Raw genomic sequence first — 17,516 nt, forward strand, 5'->3', positions numbered from 1 at the left:
TGATTAGCCAGCTGACCCAGTGCATTGTGATTGGCCGAACACCGCAAGCACGCGTCGGAAATGTAACGCCCCTTACCATAATCGCAAGCTTCATATTTCAAAATAAATGTAAAGACAGAGTCCGAAATGGGAACAGAGTTGCGTGACAGACACAGTGATGAAGCTGCTATGTGTTTGCAGTACGCAAGCCACGGTTAAGACGGCTGACTCCACTTTGATGTGACACTGTCTCTCTCTCTCTCACACACACACCCGATGCTAATATTTCCACATAGTGAGGTAGATATGTGGGGGCGTGTTAGAACGAGCCATTTTAGGGGGACGTGGCAACTTCAGGGATCTTATCTATGCACAATCAGCTTGTAACACTCCAAAGAGAAAGGGAAACTTGAAATCGCATCATATGACGCCTTTAACATAAATGAATAACAGAGCATCATATCTATACACATTTTTCCCAGAACGTTCTTGCGACATGGTAGCAATTTTTCTGCGGCCTGGTAGTGAGTCATGACCCGGTGGTTGGGGACCTCTGGCCTAGAGTGAGGAACAGTCGGAGGCCTAGAGTGAGCGGCGGCTGGAAAACTTGAAATCGCATCATATGACCCCTTTAACATAAATGAATAACAGAGCATCATATCTATACACATTTTTCCCAGAACGTTCTTGCGACATGGTAGCAATTTTTCTGCGGCCCGGTAGTGAGTCATGACCCGGTGGTTGGGGACCTCTGGCCTAGAGTGAGGAACAGTCGGAGGCCTAGAGTGAGCGGCGGCTGGAGGCCGGCTTGAGTGAGTGGCGGCGGGCAGGCTTGAGTGAGCGGATGCGGGCAGGCCTGAGAACGGCTTGTGGCAACCACATGTGACGACCCTGGGCTGAACTCCGCTTCGTACATGGTGAAAGCCGATCCGGCGATCCACAGCGCGAAGTTGATGTATTTCCTCAGCGACCAGCACGGATCAGCTCCAGGCATGACGAAGCGGATATCGTCCTCTTTTGGAAGGCCAAACAAAGTAGTTTCGCTTTCACAACGAAACACACAGTGTCTTCACGACATGGCGGCAACAACAATACTACAGCGAGAATAAAAGTTACGCCGCCTTTCTTTGCATTTGCAATTTATAAGCCAGATGAAATATCATGGGCCTTTTAGCTATACTTTTAATCTTTTAGAAAGGGAGGTGGTGTGTTAGATACCATGTGAAATGGCATCTGAGCCAAAGCTTAGTCTATATTTCAAAGTTAATAAATGAAATTATGCTTTAACAGTGTAATAAATGAACACTGTAGGTCTGGCGCAAGGCCTTTAGCCCTTGTATAAATATTTTTACTCTTACCACACCTCTTTCCCACTGTTCTCTTTACATTTCCTGTGTGTTTTTCCCAAGCGGCGACCTCCCGCTCTCTCTCGTGATGCCAACAAGGAAGTGACTTAAACTGTAATTCATCGACTGGCCGCTAGAGGCTGGCTGCAAAAGGGAGTCAATCCCATAGACTCCCCATGTTAAAATGCCCAACTTTACAGCAGAAAAAAACATGTTTACAGCCTGGTTCAAAAAATTATTTTGGTTTATATAGCTAATTTTGTCCTTCATGACAACTGTGAGGGGGGTGAATTTTTTTTATAAGTCATCCATTTAAATTATATTAAGCTAATGCTAATATTTCCACATAGTGAGGTAGATATGTGGGGGCGTGTTAGAACGAGCCATTTTAGGGGGACGTGGCAACTTCAGGGATCTTATCTATGCACAATCAGCTTGTAACACTCCAAAGAGAAAGGGAAACTTGAAATCGCATCATATGACGCCTTTAACATAAATGAATAACAGAGCTATACACATATACACATTTTTCCCAGAACGTTCTTGCGACATGGTAGCAATTTTTCTGCGGCCTGGTAGTGAGTCATGATTGGGGACCTGGGGACCTCTGGCCTAGAGTGAGGAACAGTCGGAGGCCTAGAGTGAGCGGCGGCTGGAGGCCGGCTTGAGTGAGTGGCGGCGGGCGGGCTTGAGTGAGCGGATGCGGGCAGGCCTGAGAACGGCTTGTGGCAACCACATGTGACGACCCTGGGCTGAACTCCGCTTCGTACATGGTGAAAGCCGATCCGGCGATCCACAGCGCGAAGTTGATGTATTTCCTCAGCGACCAGCACGGATCAGCTCCAGGCATGACGAAGCGGATATCGTCCTCTTTTGGAAGGCCAAACAAAGTAGTTTCGCTTTCACAACGAAACACACAGCGTCTTCACGACATGGCGGCAACAACAATACTACAGCGAGAATAAAAGTTACGCCGCCTTTCTTTGCATGAACATTTGGGCGGCGTTATGCAAATCTTCCCACATCGTGACGTAGACATGTGGGGGCGTGTTAGAATGAGCCGTTTTAGGTAGGTGTGGTTGATTCTTAACTTTTATGAAGAATATCTCTTTGGATTTGAGACTTTAGTCTTTGCAACTTTACAGATCTTCTTTATGCACCAAGAGCTTATAACACTCCAAAGAGAAAAGAAAAATTTAAATTGCATCATATGACCCCTTTAAAAGAACAGTAAAACTTACCGAAATCCGTATCCTGTCTCATGTAATTGCTTAATCAGTGGAAAGATTCACCCGCGGAAAGATGTCAGCGTGTAAATGTTGTCATGTACGTGTTACGTAACATTTACCGCAGAAAAAAAAAAAAAAAACGATTCGGTGACCATAAATTCGTTAGTCAGCTATAAAAATTAACTCTAGAAAGGAGCATTTTGCTAAATATATTATGCACCACATTACATATTCATTATCAATTTATGTTTGAATTTTATGTTTGAATAAATCCTTCAAGTTTTTAATGACAACCACCATTAAATGTTTATTTAAAAAAACTAATTGAAGTAGAAATATAATTATGTAATTGTAAAGTTAGTATTATAACCGTAATTACATTTGTATAAATACAAATGTAATACAAATCCGTTAATTGTAACCTTCAATATTATAGTAATGTTATACCAACTGGCTCGTGTATATTTTACAATATTAGTACATTTTCTCAGTACTGTACCTGATATATAAAAAATCGATATCGAATTGAATCCAAATCCTGTTCAAATATCAGTCATTTAGTGCCTCCTTGAGCATTAGTGGCTGCCTTTTGAAAGAGCAAAAATAAAAAAATTCATCATCCCGTTCCTCCCCACAGTTGACTACATGATGCTGCAGCCCAGCTTTGGCTCTCAGGACAGCTGAGAAAATGTTGTTCCTATTTGTAGCTTTTCAAATGGTCTACATCAGGTTTCTCAAGAGCAGCCCTAATTCAAGATGGAACTAATACACCTGTTCTACAGGGGCATCTTATCTCACTCCCTTGATGGCCTGAGGGGTCCAGTGATGGATAATGATCCTAATCTGTCAGTGCTCTTGACTTTTGAACGGGCTGGCGGGAGATAAGGTCTTTCTGTTGGCTTGTCACTGCAGGGTTGCCCACAGGTTGTGCCTGGTCATAATTTATAAGCCAGATGAAATATCATGGGCCTTTTAGCTATACTTTTAATCTTTTAGAAAGGGAGGTGGTGTGTTAGATACCATGTGAAATGGCATCTGAGCCAAAGCTTAGTCTATATTTCAAAGTTAATAAATGAAATTATGCTTTAACAGTGCCGCAAGTAATAAATGAACACTGTAGGTCTGGCGCAAGGCCTTTAGCCCTTGTATAAATATTTTTACTCTTACCACACCTCTTTCCCACTGTTCTCTTTACATTTCCTGTGTGTTTTTTCCAAGCGGCAACCTCCCGCTCTCTCTCGTGATGCCAACAAGGAAGTGACTTAAACTGTAATTCATCGACTGGCCGCTAGAGGCTGGCTGCAAAAGGGAGTCAATCCCATAGACTCCCCATGTTAAAATGCCCAACTTTACAGCAGAAAAAAACATGTTTACAGCCTGGTTCAAAAAATTATTTTGGTTTATATAGCTAATTTTGTCCTTCATGACAACTGTGAGGGGGGTGAATTTTTTTTATAAGTCATCCATTTAAATTATATTAAGCCTTAAAGTTCTGCATAATTAAGGGCATGGCCACTTGAGTGACAGGTGGATTGCTGCTGCTGACACCACCGTCGAGCTAGGTGGGCGTGGCTTCAGCAACCAGCTCCCAACTTTTTGCCCATTTTCGATTATCCGGGAGTGACGCGCGGTGACGTGCTGACAAGATGGCGACGGCTGGCTCTGCCCACTTTAGGCTTCAAAAACCTCTTCAGGAACCTACGGGTGACGTCACGGACACTGTGTCCATGTTTTTATACAGTCTATGGTTTTTTTTCCCTCAATTTGGCTGGGTGAGGTTACTATGGCAATGGAAATGGGACTGAACTTCCTGTGGTCGGACATGTTTTCTTTCCGAGAATTCGCTCTGATCTAAAACTGTAAGTCCTGCAAAGCATCAATACCTATTTACCAATCTCACCAAGGAAATTAAAACTTGAATGACAGGAACAATCAAGAAATATTGACCGATTGGGCTTTGCTTGTTTGTCACAACGTATTGTTCCTGTAGGCCGAAAACATGCGTGTGCATCAGGGGACATCGCAAATTAGGCTCTTTTGAGAAGTTCGCTTGATGCTATTCGAGATACCAACATTTCTTCTCAAAGCTCCCAGTTCCCAGTACCCATCGAGTATAGACCCCTGAGAGAGGGCTGGCCTGTTCCCAAATCATTGCTTTTCAATCTGCAGTGTGACGCATTAGCATGGCTTGCCGGGCAGAATGTTTTCAAAAGCATCACTGAGATGAGAACTGGATGTAATGCTTAGCTTGAGCTGTCTGTTTAAACGTGAGGCATAAATAATTAATCATATGAGGCAGATAACAGGTATTGGAGTTTTTAAATTGCTTATAGTTTCATTGCAACTGAATTGCAATGAGGGTTGTCTCAAATTGTAGGGAATGACTTGTGGTTGACCGATATGGATGTTTCAGTGGCTGACACTGATAATTAGTAAGTGGGTTGGCTGATGGTCTATACGTAAGCAGTGACTGATTTGCAACATCAGTAGCATACAAATTAAGCTCCACACATGACACTATGAACAATTTATATATTTGTAATAAACTCTCATTGTGTCGCACTAGAATAATAGTGTGGGAGAACTGTAGCCTACTTGAAGTAAGACGGTTAATATTTATAAGTACAAAAGCCTCTGAAGGAATTAATGAGTCGTTGACTTTGGCTACAGGATAAATTGCATTAATTAATGAGTTTTATAGTCCTAACTCAGTCACAGTTACACATGGTATTAGATGTGAGAGGAGAAAATTGATGCAGTTGTGTTGTGATAGTTCACCAAGTATCAATATTTAATTTTAGTAGTTATTTTATGTTTAAAGATTTATTTATTTTTCCATCATATTTTAATTATTAGTTTAGCACAAACAGGCAGTTAATTAATTCAGATGTAGATTGACTGTGGATCAATTTTGGACTTCACAGCGTTGCATAGGAAAAAAAGGTTGATATAATTCATTTAACTTCCAAGTGATTTCATAAGAAAGTCAGTCTTTTCATTGATGAAATAAAATGCAGTGTGCAGCAATATTTTGCAGCAACACATGATTCACTGTAAAATATTGCATTAAAATCAGTCACAAGATCTTCTAGTTTGCATGTGGATTAATGTTCAGAACACAGATTGCTGATATTAATCACTTTACATTCGACCTACATCAGAAACACTGATCTTATTTTTTGTTTTGCAATGACAGCCTTAACTGCTTTATTTTTATATTAATACAGCACGTTAACATTTTCTGTCCAGCATTGTAAATTTGATACTTGCATAGTTGCTTGGTGTCGCTCATTGCTGCTGATAAAGGTAGACCAGACAAGACTTTAGAGCTTATGTCACCTTTAAATGAGAAAAATATACTAGTTTCCTCAGAAACACGCCTTAACCTTGCTCTCATTATCTTTTATTAGACTTTAATCCATCTTCCTGCTTCCACACATCAGTGTCGTGTTACCATCAATGCTGCCTACTTTAAAATACCACCAGTTTCTAAAGCTGCTAAACTGAATGGAAGGGGTGTCACAGGTGACTGTGGATAAAGGTGTTATTAGCACCCTTTTTAATTGACGTCGAATTTGCATGTGTAGAAATGTTGCTACTGTATGAGATAAACATAAAATGAAAGATGAAGATGAAATGAAATCATAAAAAGTTTGTCAGGATTTGGCCTTGGGGATATTATAATGGTATGACAGTTTGTCTTCAGGGAATTGAATGCATTTCCCTACAGTGCCCAGGCCTTGTAAACGACTGGCCACCATCCATCTGCATCTAACCTCTGACAAGTCTCAGCCTGAGCTCAGTGTCTGGAGATCGTCAGCCCTGAGCCACAGATTTCTTTTGAACTCCGATTTCATTTGAAGAGATGAAAAGCAGATATTTTCACCTCTGCTTGCACCCTGTTTCAGATGTAAAAGAGCAGCGTTGGTGCTTTTCTACAAATTTCTACAGATTTTGTGAATATTTGTATCCATTTGGATTCAGTTCCCTATAGGGAGTTTTAAGTAGAGGTGAGTTCATTAAAGATCTCTTTAATATTTTAATATATCTCTTTAATAAGTATAGATAAGGATTTTTAGTTGCTTTAATATGAAAAAAACTATTTTGTATCATATTGGTAATTGGCCAATATTACAGATTGTTTAATTTACTGGTATGGTTAATATTGGATATACATTGGTTGATACTGGATTGATTTCCACTGTTTTTACATTTAGATTTATCTTTGCCCTGATCTAACACTAACTTAAAATTAGTATTTAAAATACTAATAATTAGGGATGCACGATATTGGATTTTTGCCAATATCCGATATGCTGATAATTTTCAACTCATTTTGGCCGATGCCGATATATAATTATTTTTAATTTGGTTAGTTTTTAGCAAGAATTTATTTGTTAGAATTAAATAAACAATAATAAAGTTATGTTATAATGACAGTACATTGAAAATAACCAAATAATCAAAATATGATTTGAAAATAACTAAAAATAAACTATATTTTAATCACTACATTTTTCTTTCAGAAAGATGCAGTGGTAACCATAACATTGAAAAAAGGTTGATATAATTCATTTAACTTCCAAGTGATTTCATAAGAAAGTCAGTCTTTTCATTGATGAAATAAAATGCAGTGTGCAGCAATATTTTGCAGCAACACATGATTCACTGTAAAATATTGCATTAAAATCAGTCACAAGATCTTCTAGTTTGCATGTGGATTAATGTTCAGATGCAGTGGTAACCATAACATTTTATTTTATGATTTAACATTTGTAAATGGTCTAAAGCAAAAGAGTTGTAAAAATTCAGATTTTTAGATAAAAAAATATAACATATTACACATTAATGAATAAATGTGACCCTGGACCACAAAACCAGTCATAAGGGTACCTTTTTCGAAATTGAGATTTATACATCATCTGAAAGCTGAATAAATAAGCTTTCCATTGATGTATGGTTTGTTAGGATAGGACAAAATCTGGAATCTGAGGGTGCAAAAAAAATCTAAATATTAAGAAAATCACCTTTAAAGTTGTCCAAATGAAGTTCTTAGCAATGCATATTACTAATCAAAAATTAAGTTTTAATATATTTACAGTAGGAAATTAGCAAAATATCTTCACTGAACATGATCTTTACTTAATATTCTAATGATTTTTGGCATAAAAGAAAAATCAATAATTTTCAAAAACCCATACAATGTACTTTTGGCTATTGCTACAAATAAACCCCAGTGACTTGAGACTGGTTTTGTGGTCCAGGGTCACAAATCAGTATATATAAAATGATTTAATTTAAGTGCCATGTTTGTGATTTTTTTTGTTCATGTAAGGTATAGCTTCTGACCTTTAAATCAAAACATACTCATGATTTTATGGCATCAATTACTGCTTTATTTAACCAGAAACACAGTCTAAATATTATTTGTGTATTTTGCTTTCATTTTATTAGAAGTAGGCCAACAGCTCCCCCTATGGAATTAAAACTCCTTACTGAGCGGGCATTAGGACCCGGGGGAGGCTGCTGCCGCTGCACGTGCTATTACTGTTTACTCTATCATACACCGAACACATCATTCGTACGTGCATTCTCAGTTTAAATGCAGGGATCCAAAACAGTGAATCCAATCACCATTCAAGCAAAACTTTGCTTCAAGAATGAGCCACAATACTGACATGATCTAATCGGTAGCACACCCTGAGCACATGTGAGTTAATGTATTCCTCTTATAATTTTTCATATCGGGCTGATGCCGATATTTACATTTAAAGCCATTATTGGCCGATTCCGTTATTGGTCCAATAATATTGTGCATCCCTACTAATAATGTGATATCTGTTAAAAATGTATTCAAATGTATTTGCAGCAAATCTCAAAATGAATATCAGTTTTTCATACTGTATACTATAATGCCTAAATTTAATGGTAAATTTTAAAATGATTAATTTTAGCTTAATGTATTTAAAGAAAATACTATAGAATTTTGATATTGCCATTGAACAGTTATTGGTCATAACATAAAAATATTATTGGCTTATCAATATTGGACAGAATTGGAATATCGCTGCATCTGAAATTGAAAAGAATTTACATTTTTCATCCTGCTGGTTTCTGGAGGTAAGTAGGAAATAGGTCACTAAATCAACCATCTTCCTTATATTCACTCCATGTTTGCTAATACATATCAAAGTAATCCAGAATTTGGAGGCTACAGTGACTAATTTCTCCTCTGTGGATGGAAGAAGATCAGGGGTCATTTGTCGGGCATAGTTTGATATGATGAAAGCTTCCAGGTTGGCTTTGGGACAGGTTCAGTTGAATGTCACTTTAGAATGAAATTGGCTTGGATCCGGATCATTAAGGGCAGTTTGGTTTGTGTGTGGCTGTCTGGAATCTTTCTCTTCTTTCTTCTCTTTGGGCTTCAAGGCAACCAGGAGCACCAGACAGACTTCTTCCTTTGATAGAAGCCCTTTCTGCCAGAATTAATTATCAAGCGCGATGCTTGTGTGTGCCGTCCATTTCGTAAGTGTGTGTATAAACAGGCATCTGTCAACACACTGCCTCGGTTGCTTTCTTCCATGCCTCTGCCAAAATGGCACAATAACAGAGTCTGGCGCGTAACACTTTTAATGTAGAATTGTCCTTGTATCTCCTCGTCTCTTGACTGAGGTGCCTCCTTCTGTGGAGCCTTTAAAAATCCAGCATTTGTTGCCTATATTTGAGCTGAACCACTTTTAGGGAAAATAATGATTGAACTGTCTGATGTTCTTTGTTGAAGGGCATATCTGTGCCTCACCCCACGAAGCGATAATGATATTTTAGTAATGCATTGCCTGGCATGGGGTAATGGCTTGGCTTTATTAAGCTCTTCTCTGTGCCTAGAGCAGGAATCAAACACAGGGCTGTCAGAAAGTTCAAAGTGCTGGATACTTCACAAATGTGGCTAATCTAATAAAAGCTGGAATTAATACAAGTAGGCCTATGTTAAATAATTTTTTTTATAATAAAAAGAAAACAAGTAGATATAATAGAAAAACAATTTTTTGTGGGCTGAGTCTGATCAAATCAATTTCCTAATCTTATGAATCCAGAAATTCTTTCATTCTCTTTCTTACTCTCTCCTCCTTTCTCTCTCTCACATTTCTTTTTTCTTACTTATGCTTTGTCGACATTATCCATAATTTATTTGTGTGTGTTCAGGAAGCCAGCTCGCTAATGGAGGTATGCATAATGCATTCTTCGTGCTTTTATTGGAGCCTCTGGTGGCCCAATCCAAGACTGAGGCGAGTACAGTGTCTGTTCCATGATGTACTAAAATCTGGGAATCACCATGGATTCCACAGTACAACACATTAAAAACTGTAGCACCATAGTTTTCAGTGTCTCATGATTTTCAGAATCCTTCAGAAATAATTCTGATATGCTGATTTGGCGCTCAGGAAATGTCTTGATTTTAAAAACAATTGTGCTGCTTAATATTTTTTGTGGAAATCGTGATACATTTGATCAGGATTCTTTTATCAAAATAACATAATTTGTTTTTATTTTTAAAGTTTTTTTACTGTCACTTTTTATCAATTAAAAAAAACTATTTTTAAGAATCAATCCTTTTTATTAATTTCATTAAATTGTATTACTTGGTACTATATTTATAAATAAAAATATGTCCATGCCATCTAGGGTTGGGTATCGAAAACCGGTTCCAAATTTCCAAGAACCGGATATTCGATAAGACGAGTGCATTTAGATTCTGCTTAATGATTCCTGCATTCGCATTTGAATGTGATTTAAAACGATTTAATTGCAGGAACGGAAAGAACTTGTGCCTTGTTTGTGTGCAGCACACACGAAGCGCGAGCATGAGCACAGAGAACAGTGGTCGCTGCGGTTCCCTGGTTTGTGTCCGTTCTCGAACTGTTCCGTGCATTTTCACTGTAGAAAAGGTTGTTCCGGGCCAGAACTGACTTCTTTCATATTTATCGGCCAGTATTGCAGAAAACTACGTCAGTATATCATCACAAACACAGCCGTTTTTGTCTCAAGTGAACATAAACAGATGAGAAAAAAATGCAGTACAGTATTTTTAGACTGAATATATTTAATAACTTTAATATATATTTTATTTATGAAAAGAAAACTATGGAGTGATTTTAAACTTTTAATTACATTTTCTGTACCTGAAATTTGGTTCGGTTGTATTTATTTATGCTTTTGCTATTAATGATTTTATTACTGACTGTTTACTTGTCTTTAACACTTTCATATTTGAAATGTATATTAGTCTAGTTGTTTTTGCTGTGGTATTTTCATAAAAATTTATCTTGCAGTGTTCTGTAGGCTGCTGTTTTTTTCTCATGTTATTCAGCTGCAACAGAATGCTTTGTAAAAAGACAGAATACATGTTTGACTTACATTTTTTTTAATCTAATTTTTTATCTTAATGTAATCAAAACTAAGAATTGATAAGAATCGGAATCGATAAGCAGAATCGGAATCGATAAAATTCAAACGATACCCAACCCTAATGCCATCTGCATGTTGCCTTAATATTTTGCAAGGCTGCGTTTACACTTGGCATTAACATGCGATCACTGTGATCTGATCAAGCAGATCGGATCATCAGTCAATCAGGAAACGGCGTGATTACACTTGGCAACATCAGCTGACTTCTCGATCTGGATAACCGATCGGATCTGTCTTTCCTGCTCAATATTTAAATAAATCTGCGGTGCAAAGTCGACCTGAAGTGTTGGGTTTTCTTTTGAAAACTATTTTCAGTCGCGGGACATTTTACAAATCCAAATAAATGTACGAGTCGCACTAGCGCTCTGTTCTTCTGACAGTTCGGAAGAGAGGGGGCGGCGTTTTGCGTGATGTCGACCTGCAAATGCAGACACGATGGCTGGATTGCGTTTACATTACACTGAGATCCGATCACAATGCGTCCTCGACTACCTCTGGACCAGGACACGCTGATTAGATAACATTCCGATCAGAAGCACGTTTACACTTATCTTTTCAATGTGTATGTGGACAACATCCGGATACAGGTTGCATGCTAATGCCAAGTGTAATGTATCAGTTACACTCAACACCTCTAGTAACCAGTGTACTTCCATTATGGTTGTGTATGTTTATGTCTGTATGTGGTTTATTCTATTGTATATGTGTGTATAGTTCATTGTATATTCTCCGGACAGTCACACGCTTTTGTTCATTTTTGTCCTCTTTTGCATCTGTGGAATTAAAGATTTCCTGTTTGTGGAGTTAATCAAAGTAGCCTTTTTGATCTGTGTGTCAGCTAGAAGAAACCATTACCTCGGATAAGGATTCACATGGCTAATTGATTTTTAGATGCTTAAAACATCAGGCATGCACATACTGTTCTTTCTCTGTCTCTCTCTCTTGAATAAATGCACACACGCACTCACTGGCCAATCGCCCGTTTCTGTTTAGTCAGATCTGCAGCCAGATTGTGCTGAATGCTTAGACTCCCCCCACGCACCAACATTTATCTACGCTCATTCATCCCTGAACTATAAAACTGAGTGGAGAGTGTCTTGATGATAATAAGATGGGCTGGTTTTAAAAAGTCACATGACTATGAGAATTACTTTTGGAAATTACTAATTGAGATCTGCATACTCAGCAGACAGACCTGAAGTCGTTCTTTCTGCCCAGATCTGACACTTTACACTGACCCCTCAGCCAGTGCACGGGATGCAATCTCCAAACTTTTACTGTCATTTACGTATCGATCAGCACAAACAGCACGGTTGCCAAGCGGATGAGAGCTGAAACTGAGGCTAGTGTTGCGTAGCCAGACTTTTATGAGGAGCAGACGGTCTGATCAACCAACATATAAAGTGACTGAACACAGTTTATTTTCTTTTTAGGTCATTTATGGATGGATTTATCTGTAATAGATTAGTATACCCCTAATCCTAACTAAGGCCCTATGATGTCTGTTTTATTTTTTCCAAAAGTTTTTTCTGGATTCCATTTTTTCTGTTTTACTATTTCTAGACTGTTTTAATGGTTAAATGAAAAAAATATTAATCAAAAAGCACGTCTAAAATCATGAAAATTGATGCCCTATGAAATACGTATTTTCACAAATTCAGTTTCATTTTTACCAAATTATGTGTTTTCCATTAATTTTCTGGATTCCATTTGAATGGTTTCATAAAATTTTCATAATCAAAAGCATGTCTATTTAATTGATCTTATAAAGAATTAATTTATTATTATTTTATTTATGTATTTTTTCAGAAATACTGTGTTGTGTATTTACATTTTTCTGGTAAAAGCTGGTAAATAATTGTTCTGTTAAATATTCCTTAAAAATAATGTTTTAATAATGTTTTAATTTTATCATTAGTAGTAGTACTATCATTAATTATTATTAAGGCATTTTGATTTAAGTGTACTGACCTACTTTGATCTATTCATTCAAAACTTGGTCAATTCCGTGACATTCCATCCTATGTACTAGTGATGAGCGGATGGCGGTTATATCTGCGGGCGCTGCAGATAATCCGTGGGTCGGGTAATAAAAAAATACATACTAATTAATTGTGGGTGGCGGGCGGATAATTTATTTGAAGCAGCGGATTTGGGTGATGTTTGAGCTCATCCGCACATCTCTGCTATATACAGTAAATTTCATTGTTATGACTGGATTCCGCTATTTCCGTTTCCCCACGCATTGCGGAAATCATAGAGCCCCACCTAACACAATATAAGTCTTAAAATATCGTAATATTAACTGTAACTATGGTATTTTGACTGGATGAATGTGGATTAATATAATTATTTTTTATATTTCTTAAATTCAAACTTAAAGAGTTTTGTGAGCCCTTTTTTTTTTTTTTTTTTTTTTTTGTGCTGCAAGCTTGAAATGGCTTGTCAACGATTTGGATGTGTGCATGAACCTAAAGGTACCAAAAACTGGGAGGAGAACAGCATGTGTTCATATGTGATAACTCGTTGTCTGTGAGTTTTGCTCCGCGCTGAGGGATATAAAGCTTTTTGATGCATCTGATGTGTTTTTGTATGTGTTGAGAGGGATTCTTTAGATGAGTTAGACTGGAGAACTCAGGGGAGATCTGCCGTCTGCCAGGAGACTTCAAGGCCTCTGAGCTGCTGCTTGCTTGCTTTAAGACTCTCACACACACACACACACACACACACACACACACACACTGCTCCGTCTTTCTGCTGTCTGCCTAGATTATTGAGACCAGAGTCATACTTTGCCCAGCCAAACACACAAACTCACTTTCTTATTCACAAGGGCCCTGAAGGCAGGTGTTTAATAGATATTACTCCGTGCATAACCTCTAACCAAGCACTTTATTTACATAAACATGGCTCTCAATGGACCTGTTAGAGTCATTAGACAGCACTGTGCTTCCCTAATTAAACATCTCGTGAGCTGGCAGAAGATGCAGATGTTGCAGCTGGAGAATAATCTGAAATTGCACTTCTTTGTAGTGTTTATCCCGCATTGTTTTGATTGATTGATTGTCAAGGGCACATGTAATGTGGGTTTCTGAAGTGTTCGTGTGGTGAGTGGACACGTGGTCACGGGTCATGAGAATGACCGTCATGCTTCTAAATGAATTGGTTGTTGTTTAACTTTCACACATGGAGCTCAGACTTTTTCCTCTGTCTCTTGAAGTCTGTTGAGGCCAGAGGTCTTATTGATTTCGCTCTCTTATTTATTGTCTTCAGGTTTATTAACAAACATGTGTTGGCTGGTTTTGCTATGGACGTGATACCACAAATCACATGGTTTGTTGAAAAGAGGTGTGCTATTCCTTTTCTTAGCAATCAAACCTAAAATGTTTATATTGTAGAGGATAAAATTTAATTAAACATGACTTTCATTTAAGGAGGAACATGAGCCAACGAGAGACCAGAATCTATTTTAGGTGAAAGTGAGGTGACGTGTAGCCAAGTATGACCCATACTCGGAATTTGTGCTCTGCATTTAACTCATCCAAGTACACACACACCGTGAACACACACACCCGGCGCAGTGGGCAGCCAATGCTGCGGCGCCTGGGGAGCAGTTGGGGGTTCGGTGCCTTGCTCAAGGGTCTCACCTCAGTCGTGGTATTGCGGGTGGAAGAGAGCGCTGTACATTCACTCCTCCCACCGACAATCCCTGCCAGACCTGAGACTCGAACCCGCATCCTTCAGGTTACAAGTCCAACTCTCTCTGTTAATTTTTTTAATGTTTATTTAATAAACACACTTGCATTTGCCAGCCTTTTCTTTTGACAGTGTTTACATGTTACAGTCATCTCCTCTTGAATTCAAATGAATTCATCCCAGATCCAGTAAACTTTTTTTTTCCTTTAAATGTTAACATTGATTTAACATTTATGGATAATACTTATTTATTTTAATTATTATACCATATATATGTGTGCTATTGTATTCTTCCTTGGGAAATGTTTTCAATGTTTTGACCTCCTGCATCCTGGGTCTGTATGACCACAGACGTGGAAGTGTAAGGCTGGAGGAACTTTTGGCAATATCTCTCTCCCTCTGTCCTTATGGGATTTGGAGGAAATGCTTTCTGCTCAGACCTTTTGTTCCCTTATTCCCTGATCTAGGACCTGCTTCCTCCCCACCCACATCTAACTTTAAAGGGTTAGTTCTCCCAAAAATTTAAATTCTGTCATTAATTACTCACCCTCATGTCGTTTCAAACCCGTAAGACCTTCGTTCATCTTCGGAACACAAATTAAGATATTTTTGATGGAATCTGAGAGCTGTCTGACCCTGCATAGACAGCAACGCAACTGAAATGTTCCCAAGTCCAGAAACATAGCAAGGATATCTTTTAAATAATCTATGTGACATCAGTGGTTCATCCGCAATTATACGAAGCTACGAGAATTAGGAATGCTCCAATCAGGATTGTTTTGCAGCCGATACTTAGTACCGATTTCTTGTCATGGTGATGGGCCGATACTGATGCCGATTCTGATGCTTCAAGCGTTATATAGACTGTTTGATCGGGCGCATGCGCCTGGCCCGAAGTTAACTTCCGGTCTGTGTTTGTTTATCAGTCTGGCTATGGCACCGGCTACAAATGCAGTTAAAGTTAAGGTGATGAGTAGACTGAAGTTGCACTGACTAGAGCGGCCGCGATCAGCTCCTGTTCCCGCCGCAGACGTGTGCAGTGAGGCGCAGATCACCTCTAACGTCACTGAATCTGCTGTTAAAAATTAACCATCCTTTCATCATATCATCATCCTAAACATACACGACAGATAACACATTTTTGTCATAGCATTTCCACACCGGCGATGACATGACTGTGGCGCCAAATCATTTATGTCCCCACGCATCATGTACGTCATCACGCGTTGACGTCATCAAATTGCGATCGGTTCGTGAGATCGACCAAGTGTAGCGAGTACCGATCCAGTCATAAAATGTGATTATCGGCCGATACTGATCTTCGGCTGATCGATCGGAGCATCCCTAACGAGAATACTTTTTGTGCGCAAAAGAAAAAAAAAAATTTATTCAACAATTCTTCTAATTCTTCTACTCTACCCAGATGCCATTTTGGAGAATATCCGCTGGATGTAAACAGCGTATGCTGTTCTGTGACACAGAACAGCATACGTTGTTTAGTCCAGCTGATACTCTCCAAAATGGTGCGAGTTAAAGACGATTTGTTGAATAAAGTCGTTATTTTTTTCTTTTGCACACAAAAGGTATTCTTGTAGCTTCGTATAACTGCGGATGAACCACTGATGTCACATGGATTATTTTAAAGATCTCCTTGCTATATTTCTGGACTTGGGAACATTTCAGTTGCGTTGCTGTCTATGCAGGGTCAGACAGCTCTCATATTCCATCAAAAATATCTTAATTTGTGTTCCAAAGATGAACGAAGGTCTTACGGGTTCTTTCTTTCTTTCTTTCTTTCTTTCCAAAAACGTGGCATTTAAAAAAAATTAAAAACCTTTGAAAATGTATTTATATATTTACTTTATTTTAGTGACATTTCTGACTGTTAAGCACATTTTTATGAGCAATTTACAACAATCTTATTCCCATCATTACTATAATATAAAAACAATTGTAGGAATTGTAGTATATTTATACAGTATTTGTTCATTTTACTCAATTTGTTTTGGTTTTTCATTTTTTGAAAAATAGTCCTGAAAAAATTAATAGATTAATTATAATTTAATAATTTTGTTAATTATTACAATTAAATTATATGTTTTGGAGTCAAGTGTGACCTGGTAATTTCTTCATGATACTCACCCACTAACCAGTGTTGGTATTATATGTGATATATGTGGTCATGGCGTTATTGAGAACTTCTTCATTCCTGTAGTTTTGACATCACTTCCTCCTGAGTGGTCATGTAAGGAAATACTGAAAAACAAAACTGGAGAAAGCCAGCCAGCATAAAAGCCTGTAGGAAAATCAATTGGAATATTTAAACATCACACCATCTGAACAGCCTGTCATACCAGACCAGACCAGACTGGTGGGTGCAGCCCAAGCTAGCCAAGACAGACCGCAGGCTAAGAACGAACCACCCTAAATTATAGACAAACTCAACAGCCTGATTAGGAGTTCATTACTGCTGCTTCTGCTGAGCTTCTAAAATCTGACATGGCTCTTTGTCCAACTTTCAGAGCTGTGATTTTAAGAGGAGCCAAAATGATTGAAGCTGGAAGTGGACTAGGCCTCTGATGCAATCATATTCAGCCTAACAGTGCAGTGGGCCCATGCAAGCACTATTATATTCTGTCTGTGTTTGCTGCCTCCCTTCTGTTTGAATGAGGAGTTTTGCTGTGCTGATGGAGGCCCGCGGCATTAGAGGCTCTAACTGTGTGTGTGTGTGTGTGTGTGTGTGTGTGTGTGTGTGTGTGTGTGTGTGTGGGTGGGGGGGGTGGTTTTGTTGTGGCACAAA

At 38.5% G+C, this 17,516-nt stretch overlaps 1 protein-coding gene across 1 annotated transcript in view; it reads left to right on the forward strand.

Annotated features, from left to right (window-relative positions):
• The window catches only part of LOC107581736 (guanine nucleotide-binding protein G(i) subunit alpha-2-like), an 89,789-nt gene that overhangs the window by 59,338 nt on the left and 12,935 nt on the right, over positions 1-17,516 (forward strand). The window contains exon 2 of the mRNA XM_016267383.1: positions 9,758-9,851. Within this exon, the coding sequence (XP_016122869.1) occupies positions 9,758-9,851 (94 nt within the window). The remainder of the gene's footprint in view (positions 1-9,757; positions 9,852-17,516) is intronic.

The sequence above is a fragment of the Sinocyclocheilus grahami genome, unplaced genomic scaffold (genome assembly GCF_001515645.1).
Source record: "Sinocyclocheilus grahami isolate Dianchi unplaced genomic scaffold, SAMN03320097.WGS_v1.1 scaffold3.1, whole genome shotgun sequence".
NCBI classification, from domain to species: domain Eukaryota; kingdom Metazoa; phylum Chordata; class Actinopteri; order Cypriniformes; family Cyprinidae; genus Sinocyclocheilus; species Sinocyclocheilus grahami.